The sequence below is a fragment of the Linderina pennispora genome (assembly GCF_002104995.1).
Source record: "Linderina pennispora strain ATCC 12442 chromosome Unknown DL89scaffold_140, whole genome shotgun sequence".
NCBI lineage: Eukaryota > Fungi > Kickxellomycota > Kickxellomycetes > Kickxellales > Kickxellaceae > Linderina > Linderina pennispora.
Window position 1 is genome coordinate 7,035 of NW_024468388.1, and position 11,736 is coordinate 18,770.

General features: G+C 56.7%; 1 protein-coding gene across 1 annotated transcript; it reads right to left on the reverse strand.

Annotated features, from left to right (window-relative positions):
- Positions 1-1,092: 1,092 nt before the first annotated feature.
- Positions 1,093-2,052, reverse strand: DL89DRAFT_288741 (uncharacterized protein; the record flags this gene model as incomplete). The annotated part of the gene is made up of 1 exon (XM_040889927.1): positions 1,093-2,052. The coding sequence occupies one exon, from the start codon at positions 2,050-2,052 to the stop codon at positions 1,093-1,095; it is 960 nt and encodes a 319-aa protein (XP_040739112.1).
- Between the last annotated feature and the right edge of the window lie 9,684 nt (positions 2,053-11,736).

Consider the following 11,736-nt stretch of genomic DNA (forward strand, 5'->3'; position numbering starts at 1 on the left):
TCCAGACCTCGTTAGCCTGCGGCCAAGGCGTGTTGTGGTGGCAGATAGGTGAATTAATATTGCCATTGGAACCAGCGGGTGCGTTCAGGTTGTAGTCGAATGATTGACCTGGTGGCAGAGTGGGGCGGGTGGCGCACTTGGAGGAGTAGCGTGGGCAGGGGTAGGTGATCTCCATATGGCCCAGCACAGCTGTAGCCAAAGTAAGGAGGGCGGTGACGGACTTGAGAAGCATGGACGATTAGTAGAGTATTGATTCCGACGAGGTAGTGTTAGTTTGTAAGATGAATATTGTCGTGGTTTGTAGGGCGATATTTGCTCAGACAGTCCAAACATACTCATGCTTTTATATAGCTGCCAGATTCATGGTGCAGCCTCATTACCAACTATGCCAAATATTTCGTAAGAAGAGAACCTTCCACTGGTACATTCGGCAAGATTTGCATCCACGATGTAGACATTACCAGCTCCGAGCAAATGTCTAAGGCAGGACAAGGGCAGACATGGCAAGCCATGTGCCCACCTCGCACGGCTTGTGGTGGAGTTGGTCTATACACCGAAAAGAATGTTTGTGGAGGGCCAGAACGCAGGCTTGATTGTGTTCCTTGGTTGGCCTTTTTCGAAAAGCATAAAAGAAGCTTCCGTATAGAACATAACATCCAACCTGCAGCATTTCGTGGGGGGGTTGAAGGTGCACTGATGGGCGACAAAAAATTGTGCATGTATGCTCACATGGCATACTACAACGAAAAACAGACCGGTAGGGATTTGCATTTGCACGGTTTTTGCGGACATCGCGGCCCGTTTAAAAATGCGCGTATTTCGCTACAGAAGCTTATATATGCATAGCGATGATTAACATACAACAAGGATAATGCGGGCGTGTAAGGTAGATCCGGAAGTTGCATTTGCAATTGATATATTCTTCTTCTTCGGCGCAGTTTCGATGCGAAATCCATGTGATTTTTTTCTCCAATTCCCTTATTGCCTCAGTGGAGTAAAATACGCCAGTATCTGCAATGCTTGTTCGAGTTTGTTATTAGCTATCAATGGTGGATTTACGTTCATAAAGGGCATTAGTACTTTGGGGAATTTTCACGGCCAGCTGCAATAGACAGATGTGCCGCTCTGATAGCAGATAGTTCCGGCAGCACACAGTTGGGAGGATCCCCAAACGCCACCCGAGCAATACTGGTACCCGGACTTGTCGGGTGAGCACTGGTACGTGCCGCTTGTGCACGAGCCGCCGCCCGAGGTTGTCGATGAGGTCGGCGCAGCCGACGTCGTCGTGGTAGGATGGGCCGAGGTAGTGGTGATGGGGGGAGCCGAGGAGGTCGAAGTAGGTGCCGCCGAAGTAGTAGTTGTGCCGCCAGAGAAGCCTGGCCCGCTAACCGTGACTTGCGTGCCATTGGTGTAGTAGGAAATGCCAGTTTCGTAGTTGCCAAGGAATTCTGGAATGACCGGATATCCAGCGCCGTAGTTTGCAATCGTGACCTTCTTGCCAGTGTAGGATCCAGCTGCGCCCTTAATGGCAATATCACCGCAGTTGCTGTAGAACTCGCGGTTGCCGACGGCATTGACCCATGACCACAGGAAGGTGACACGGGGAGCACCTGGCAGATTGGCAGGCAGATTGAAGGTGTAGGTACGCACCGAGTCCGTACCGCCCTGAGATGGTGCACTGGTGAAGAAGCAGTAGCGCAAGCGCTGGTACAGGACAACGAAGGTCTGGCCGCCGTCGTAGGAGACAGAGAACTCGCAGTGGCCACCCGAGTGAGTGGCACCGCCTGACTGGAACTGCACGGAAACAGTCTCGCCGGCAGTCCAGACCTCGTTAGCCTGCGGCCAAGGCGTGTTGTGGTGGCAGATAGGTGAGTTAATATTGCCATTGGAACCAGCGGGTACGTTCAGGTTGTAGTCGAATGATTGACCTGGCGGCAAAGCGGGGCGGGTGGCGCACTTGGAGGAGTAGCGTGGGCAGGGGTAGGTGATCTCCATATGGCCCAGCACAGCTGTGGCCAAAGTAAGGAGGGCGGTGGCGGACTTGAGGAGCATTAAAAAGGTAGGGATGGATCGTTAAATATGAATATCTGCTGATAGTGTCTGTTTGGTGAAGGCAATTGTCGGTGTTTATATAGCCGAGCAATTCTACGGACATACACGGCCTTGCTTGCAGGCTGAGCGGCGCGTATACAAGAGATGGACTTTTAAGGTGGCAGCAAACAAGACATGCAAAATGCATGGAAGGAGGCATAGAATATGGATATGACCTTGGTACAGGATGTCAACTGGGTATTTCCTGTCAGCGGGCAAACCTGCAAGATGCAAGGGGGCCAGGACTCGATGTTGGCAGCAACAATTTACACATCCACCATACATGGGAATATGCCGGCTAGATACTGGAGTGGTTCGGTTCGAGAATTGCGAGCCGGCAGACCGCCTGCGACTGGTCGTGAGACGGGAATCCAAAAAATTTTCATTCTGCTGGGGGTGGCCACAGGCTCGGGACATGTCCGATTAGTTGAGCGCAACGAGGCGTCCGTCCCAGCCGTAGCCAGCCTCTCTTTTCTTCCTTGCCTTTTCATTTTCTTTCTTTTCCAAGGGAAAAAACCTACTCCATATTCTAATTTCTTCCAAAGCCTCATCTTTCAAGGAAAGCGCTATTGAAAATGACTTCAACCGAGTGGACTGCCAAGCACGTTCGCGAGACGTTTATCGGGTTCTACGAGCAGCACGGGCACACGTTTGTTCCGTCGTCGTCGACGGTGCCGCACGACGACCCGACGCTGCTGTTTGCCAACGCTGGCATGAACCAGTACAAGCCGATTTTCCAGGGCACTGTTGATCCGGCGTCTGATTTCGCCAAGCTGCACCGCGCGTGCAACAGCCAAAAGTGCATTCGTGCGGGTATGTTATGCAAACTGATTTGTTGCTTGCTCGGAAAAGTCCGGGCATGAGTGGCTGCGGGGAGGCAGTAGTGACACACAAGAATGCTATGCATAGGGGGCGCAGGCCGCCGTGGGGAGGGGGTAGATTTCTGATTTGTCACCAGGATTGATGTGACTCAGGAAAAGGAAATATTTGTATCGTGTAGGCGGCAAGCACAACGACCTGGACGATGTGGGCAAGGACGTGTACCACCACACGTTCTTTGAGATGCTGGGGAACTGGTCGTTCGGCGACTATTTCAAGAAGGAGGCGATTGGGTATGCGTGGGAGCTGCTGACCAAGGTGTACAGGCTTGACCCGGAGCGGCTGTACGTGACGTACTTTGGGGGCAGCGAGGCGGATGGGCTGCCGGTGGACACTGAGGCAAAGCAGTACTGGCTGGACCTGGGCGTGCCGGAGTCGCGGGTGCTGCCGTTTGGCTCAAAGGAGAACTTTTGGGAGATGGGCGAGGTGGGCCCGTGCGGGCCGTGCAGCGAGATCCACTACGACCGGATTGGCGGTCGCGACGCGGCGAGCCTGGTGAACCTGGACGACCCGGATGTCCTGGAGATCTGGAACCTTGTGTTCATGGAGTTCAACCGCGAGTCGGACGGGTCGCTGCGCAGCCTGCCGCGCAAGCACATTGATACGGGCATGGGCATGGAGCGGCTGGTGTCGGTTCTGCAGGGCAAGCGGTCGAACTACGACACGGATGTGTTTATGCCGCTGTTTGCGGCGATCCAGGAGCTGACGGGGGCGCGGCCGTACACGGGCAATGTGGGGGCGGACGACACCGACGGCATCGACATGGCGTACCGCGTCATCGCCGACCACATCCGCACGCTGACATTCGCGATTGCCGACGGCGGTGTGCCATCGAACGAGGGTCGCGGGTATGTCCTGCGGCGGATCCTGCGGCGCGGCGCTCGGTACGCGCGGCGCAAGTTCAACGTGGAGCTGGGCAGCTTCTTCGCGCGGCTGGTGGACACGGTGGTGGAGAACATGGGCGATATGTTCCCGGAGATCACCAAGAGCACCGATCTGATCAAGGAGATTCTGTGCGAGGAGGAGGAGAGCTTTGCGCGGACGCTGGACCGCGGCGAGCGTCTGTTTGAGCAGACGGTGGCGAAGATGGGCGGCAGCAAGACGATGCCGGGGGCGTCGGTGTGGCGGCTGTACGATACGTACGGGTTCCCGGTGGATCTGACGCGCATCATGGCGGAGGAGAGCGGGCTGGTGGTGGACGAGGCGGAGTTTGAGCGCGAGAAGCAGAAGGCGCGCGATCTGTCGAAGCGCAAGAAGGGCAGCAGCGGCAGCGGACAGGGCGTTGCGCTGGACGTGCATGCGATTGGCGAGCTGAATGCCCGCGGGGTGGCCAAGACCGACGACTCGCCCAAGTACTCGAGCCGGTCGGTGGAGGCCAAGGTGCTGGCGGTGTTCACGGGCAACGGCTTCGCGGACGCCGAGGAGCGCTCGCTGGCGACCCACCCGGAGGATGCGCCGGTGGTGGGCGTGGTGCTGGACCGCACTGCATTCTATGCTGAGCAGGGCGGGCAGGAGTACGATACCGGCTCGCTGGTGAGCTCGGATCTGTCGTCCGAGTTCACGGTCGAGGACGTGCAGGTGTATGGCGGGTACGTTCTGCATACGGGCTTCCTCAAGTACGGAGCGCTGCGTGTGGGCGACAGCGTCGAGGCCCAGTACGATGTGCTGCGGCGGCTGCCCATCCGCAACAACCACTCGGCCACGCACGTGCTGAACTTTGCGCTGCGGCAGGTGCTGCGCGCCGAGGAGCCGGACCAGCGCGGCTCGCTGGTGGCGCCGGACCGCCTGCGGTTCGACTTTGCCTGCAAGGCGGCGATTTCGGCCGAGCATGTGCGCGACATCGAGGCGCTGACCAACCAGATCATCAAGCAGAACCTGAAGGTGTACGCGCAGGAGGTGCCTCTGGATATGGCGCGGCAGATCAGCGGCCTGCGCGCTGTGTTTGGCGAGGTGTACCCGGACCCGGTCCGTGTGGTGTCGATTGGCGCTGACCTGGACCAGGTGCTGAAGAACCCGGAGAACGCCGAGTGGGAGAACTACTCGATTGAGTTCTGCGGCGGCACGCACGTGGCCGGCACTGCCGACATGAAGGTTTTTGTGATCACCGAGGAGTCGGCCATCGCCAAGGGCGTGCGTCGCATTGTGGCCGTGACCGGTCCCGAGGCCTCCAAGGCCCAGCTGCTGTACCAGTCGCTGCAGGCCGAGGTGGCCAAGCTCAAGCAGCTGTCGGGTGCTGAGCTGGATCACGAGATCAAGCGCCTGGCCAAGGAGCTCGATGCGGCAGCCATTGGCGTCTACGACAAGCACGTGCTGCGCAGCGAGTTCGATGCGATCCGCGCGGCGCACGTGGAGGCCGAGAAGCTGGCCAAGGCGCAGGCGGCCAAGCAGGCGGTGGAGCTGGTGCAGAAGCTGATTGAGGAGAGCCCCGAGCAGGACGTCTTTGTGGTCGAGCTGCCGGCTGCTGGCAAGGCCATGAGCCAGGTGGCCACCTTCGTCAAGGGCTTGAAGTCCAAGGCCGTGTATCTGCTGGCCGTCGATGGCGCCCGCGTGGCCCACCAGTGCGTGGTGCCCAAGACGCTTGTGCAGCGCGGGCTCAAGGCCGGCGAGTGGGCCGACGCCGTCAGCAAGATCGTCGGCGGCAAGAAGGGCGGCAAGGACGAGTCTGCCCAGGGCAGCGGAACCGAGACCGCCCGTGTTGCCGAGGCCGTCGCTGCCGCCGAGGAGTTCGCCAAGACGCATCTGAACTAGAAAAGCTAAACATATATTGAGGAAATTGAAGAAACTTTTGTCCAAACCACGCTTTACTCAGCCTTGGGGCTACCGGTGCTCTTGCCCGGCGCATCGTCCAGGAAATGCACGCCATCGTCCGGGTGCTGCTGCTGCTGCTGCTGCTGCTGCTGCTGCTGTTGCTGCTGTGGTGACTTGCTGCCGGTGGCCGGTGTGGCAAAGTCGCTGGTAGCGTCGTCCCAGCTGAAGTCGAACAGCCCGTTCTGCCGCTGCTGCGGCGTCGAGGTGCCTGTCGTGGGCGTCACCGACATGTCGTCTTTGCGAGCTGCCTGCTTGCGCGCTGCCTCGCCGCCGGTGCCCAGGAACTCCATCGGCGAGATTGCATTGAGCTTTGCCATCGTACCGGGCGTCGGCGGATTGAACGAGTACTTGGACGGCCGCCGCTCCATCGCTGGCGGCTGGTCTTCCACCGCCTCGTCTGCGGGCTTGTGTAGCCTGGCCCTGACGCGCTGCCGGATCGCCTGCTCCGCCTTATGCATGGTGTCGTGGAATGCGCTGCCGATGCCCGAGGTCGACTCGTCGGCGGGTGGTCCGCCTGCGACGCGCGTCTTGGAGAACTCGGGGTAGATCTTGGGGCCCAGCTCGTTGACCAGATCCGTGATGTCAGTCGCCAGCTCCTCGCGCTGCCGCACCAGCAGCTCGGTGTGCTCCTGCCCCAGAATCAGCGTCAGGAACAGCGGCCGCACCGACTTGACAATGTCCATCGCCTGCTCTCCGAATATCAGCGCAGTGTAGCTCGCCAGCGCCGCCAGCGCATACGCCGCGCAGTATAGCTGCATGCCGGACCACGTGCCCACAAACGACAGACTCGAGGGCACGTGCTGCGGCGAGCGACGCACATACCACACCGCCAGCAGCGACGCAACCATATACAGGAACGGCACCAGCCCAAGCGCAATCAGGATCTTCCAGGTCGCAATCACATCACGCGCACGCACCTTCACCGTCGATGCTGCCAGCGCCGCCCGCGCCTTGCGCTTGCTGACGATGCCCGTGATCACAAACACCGGTATGTTCAGCACCACGCCCGGCAGTGCAGCCGCCCCCATCAGCAGCAGCCACACCAGCCGCCACAAGAACAGCATCCCAGCCTCCGACCGCCCAATCTGCATTGTCTCCACCTGGTGGTCCCGGATCCCGTAGTACCGCAGCTGCGTGTTGTAGTCCTCCACGCGCTCCGCCAGATCCCGCACCTCCGGCAGGTCCTTGTACACGCTGTATCCCTTGATGAACCGCCGCGTCAGCTCCACCTGCTGCGCCATGCTCAGCGAGTGCTGCGTTGGCTTGTACAGCCGCCGCCCTGCCTGCGTCAGCTTCAGCGTTTCGTAGTCCGGCGTGTTCAGCGTCACCTGCTTCAGGCCCTCTGACACTTCATGCAGCAGCTGGTCGCATGCCTGCCGCTTGGCCTCCCCGCCCTGCTTGTACTTGGCCACCAGCTCCGCCGGCACCTCGATCGGCGTCCCAAAGTCAATCACCGCGCGTGAACGGAACTTGCTCGGGTGGAAGTAGTTCAGCCCCGTCGGCACAATCTTCAGCCCCAGGTCTGGGTTCTCCGCCGTCGCTCCCAGCGCCATGATCGTCGCCCCCGCCTTCAGCGGCAGCATCTCCGTGCGGTCGTGCGACCCACCCTCCGGGAAGATCCCTACACACTCGCCCTTGTTGAACCGGTCGTACACTGCCCGGTACATCTCGTCCTGGTCGATATGCGGCACGCACTTGTACGTTGCCCCGTCCACCGACGTCAGCAGTCCGATCGCTGCCAGCTCCTTCATTTCCTTCGCGATCCGCACCTGCGTGTCGGAAATCACCTCAACGACCTTTGCCTGCCCTGCATTCTTCGACAGCATAATCTTGTACCCGGGCTGCAGCTCTGATGTGAACCTGGTGCCGATCCCGCTGATCAGCGTCGGCTCCGCGTACCTGTCCTCCAACTTGATGCGCCCCGACCCCGTCTTGGCCAGATCTTGCTGCCGCTCTACCGGAATCCCGCGCAGTGCCCGCCCGTAGAACCCGATAAACTTGCGACGCATCGACGCCGCCGCAACCAAAAAGTACACACGACGCACTGCGTGCATCAGCAGAATCACCGGGTCCACAAACTACATATCTGCCTGCTTCAGTAATAAAGAACACGCAAACCAACATGCCGCATCCGCTCGTGCTCCACCATGCCTCCGTTTGCTGCAACATACCTGGTTGTGGTGCGGTGCCACTACAAAGATTACCGGCCCCGTCTTTGGAATCAAATGAGCATTGCGCTCTGCCACCTCGCGGAAGAACAGCCCCACCACCCGCGTCCAGAATGCCCGGAACACGTCGTAAACAAAGTAGTTTTCGTTGTCGGCCTCGTAATTACTCGCCATTCCTTTTATGAACAATATATGCGAAAAAGAAAGTAAGGAGAAGAAGCGAAAAAAAGGCTGCCACCGTAGAAACAAATAAAATGGAAGGAGAAAAATCCACGCTGCTGGCAGTTTCTGTTTTGCAAGGCCAGCTCGTCGCTCCCCCGCGCAACCGCTTAAATATACATCTCTCAGTCTAGCGCCCTGCTTGCAGCACATTCATTCAACGCGCCAAGAATGAATAGAAAAACCACAATCGACCCCCTCGTGTTCGTAATATCACTGCGGCATGTGTTTTTTCAAGATCTTGTCCTCTCCGGTGGCGAACACGCATTTTTATGCAACACAAGCGCACATGAAAATGCCGGTCGCAATAACATTTGGGGGAGGATGCCATTGCATTGCGCCTTTTGGATGGCGTGAGCTCCAGACTAGAAAAGAATCGTACTATTTTGCCGTAGATTCGCAGCTGATAAGCCCGCAAGCCCAACCTCTCCAGATAGCGACAAAAGAAAAGGAAAGCAGGAGCGCTGATCGCTGGGCCGGTCCCATTTTTGTGTATTTCAGGAGATCTAGCATGTGCAAAATCACATTCGGGCCGCCCGCGCGTGGGATAAAATTCCGTTTTGTGCATCCCGACCCAGTGGAATGCCTGATTTAATCTGCGGCTGCTTCCCTGTAGCCAGCGCTTCGTTTATTTCGTGGCCGTGCTGTCAACGGAACAGCCATGCATGTCTCTTCCACACACACAATGCTGGCGAATGCGTGAGCGCAATCGACCCCCAGCTATCGCAACAATACGTTCCCAGTCATCTGAGTCCCTCTCCTTCCCATGAGCGATACTCCACGCCTGCGTCTCCCCTTGTTCTCCTTGCTCTCCTCCTTGCCAGTTCGCATCCAGCTATTTTACTCTTCTCTTGTACATTCGCTTACAGCATGTGCAGTCTCATAAAGATCATCGACTGTCTGGTGATAGTGTCGCTCGCATTTAATACCATCGTGCTGCTGATGATTGCCCATGGCGACATAAAGCCTGAGCGCAAAATTTGCCGCTCCCCGTTTGTCGACGAAACCAGCTACCCGGTACACGATGACGACTCGAGTATTCGGTTCCGGTGTTGGAACATTTAACTCCCCTCCCATTGCCACCCATGTACATAGCCCTATAGTGCAAAAAGCGACCTTCACTGCCTTTCTGTTTCTAACCACGTTTATTGATTAGTGCCCTCCCGGTTGAATCTCGCCCGCTTCGAATGAATTATACATAGCCTGTATACTACCTTAATTCACTGACGCGCACACGCAAAAGTCGTCGTTGGTGAATGTATTTTTTTTACTTAATTACAGAGACATCACCTTCGCTTACGAGCTGCTGTCAAGCAAGATGGCCACTGCCCGGTTCGGGTCATTGTTGCTCAACTGCAGCGCCTGCACCACCTGGTCGCGCCCGACATCCGGGAACATCCCCTGCAGCATCGTAATCTGCTCCTCCGACGCCTGCTCCATGCCCGGCGCCAGCTCATTCAGATACGACCGAATTGAATTCGTCGTCGCCGCACGCGAAATCCCCGGCCGCGCCTGCTCCGGCTGCACACGCTGCTGTTCTCCTGCACCATTTACCCTCCCAATCCCAACCGACCGCCCCATTGTCTGCGCTAGACCTGCCGGCCCTGCGCTCCGGCGAACCACCGGCACCGTGCCTTGCCCGCGGTTGCCTGTAGGCTGTGCTGACGTCACTACCGGCAGCACCCATTTGCTTGCCATGCTGCTCATCCACTGTGGGAACCGCCAGCGCTTCAGTCCACCAATGTCGGCGCTATACACCATGCTCGCCAGCACTCCCGCCAGCGCCGGTACCACAGTCTGCGGCAGCCGCAGCACAAACAGATGCAGCGCCACCGCATACACCGTCCATTTGTCACTCAGCTCCATTCCAAACACTCGGATCCGGTACTTTGCCGGAACAAGCACATGGAACTGATACAAAACAGCGAAAATCAATGAATACGGTCCCGCTGCCACAATATTGAACCGCTGCCCAGTGGTCCGCATCGCCAGCAAAAATAGCAACACCACCTGTAGCGTCTGCCCCACCAGCGCTGTCACAAATAAAAACGACACAAACTTTAGCGTCCCAAACAGCCGCTCGACGCTACGCAACTGGTACAGCAGCATCATCGAGGCCATCACTTCCGTTGAGTTTGGGAACGCCGCCAAAGACGTTGCTAGCCGCCAAAACTGCTTGTCCCGTGTGATATATGGCACCAGCCGCAACCGCAGATATGGTTTCCAGTTCATTGTAGAGCAGAGTACTGACGCCCCGCCCAACCCCAGCATCCACAGCTTCGTTGCTGGTGCACCAAATAATCCTGATGCTACCATTGTCGCGAATTAAAATAATATGGATGAATGTGGCGAAGTTGAATTGCAAAAAGTACAAGCTGAATGGAAAGCAAAGGGCGGACTGTGAAAAGGGAAAAGCGTGCCAGTGCTTCAGACTGGAAGCTGCTGGCTGTCTGCAGACGCTGGCGATGATGATTGGTCAATCAATCCTCGGCCAGATTAGTCCATATAATCCAATGATTAGATTGACACATGAGGCATATATACGTGTCGTCAGCGGTGATGTGACGAACGGCGGGCCCAATAATAATAGCACTGCATCCTATCATGCCTGAAGTGACGATCTCTTCTATTGTGGTATCTCTGGTCAGGATCTGCAAGATGTGGTTGCTCAAGTATCTTTATGACAGCCTACTGTCTATGCCATCCAACCATGAATAGAATATATACCTGCTAACCTCATATCTAAAGTCATGTAAATTATTAGCTTACATTATGTTCTCTTCAGTACATTCACTAGTAGATCACTGGTAATGAGCAAAGTGGATGCGTTATCAAACCCAGAATATGGAACGGGTTCGCCTTTCAGTCAACTTGTGTTTTTTCTCTATCAACTCCTCATCAAAAAGCAAGTAATACAGATTTCCTCCACGCACACCAAAAATGCCTCGGTGGCTGGGATATTTATTGCGGTATGTATGCTGCATTGTTCCCATCCCGGCCCGACATGGCTGGATGCAAGAAAGGGAGAATGCCTTCGTTCACAGCTAAGCCAATGCCATCAGATGACAGCAGATTGCAGAAAGCGTACAGTCCTTCTGCAGCAGTGTAGAATGTTCGGAGATCAAGACACTGCCTGACAATGTAGGAAGGAGGTGTAATATCGGATATCAGAATGCACACGGACAAGTGGTGTTTTATGAGGATGGCGCCGTACACCGAGACCAGGTTTGCACCATGCTGTGGCAGAAAGAGAAACGGACGATTGGAAGGGCAGAAATTCCACGCCTCTCATGTCATACGCTTCAAGAGCAAGACATGTTTGGTGCTTCCATCTGCAGACAAGATTGCTTGTGGAACAAAACTGACAAACCCCACATGCACACACACCTCAATTTTCACAATTGTGCAATACGGATGTGTTCTCCCTGAGTCTTGTGAAATAAGGGATCGCTAGTTGCTGTGCGTGCCGCTGTATTTTTAGGATGGCAAGTGGTGCAACAGCCAGCTGAATGGCGGGTGGGTGGAAGGGCGGAAGGGCGGACAGGGTGCTCCACATAGGCGCGAGCAATCC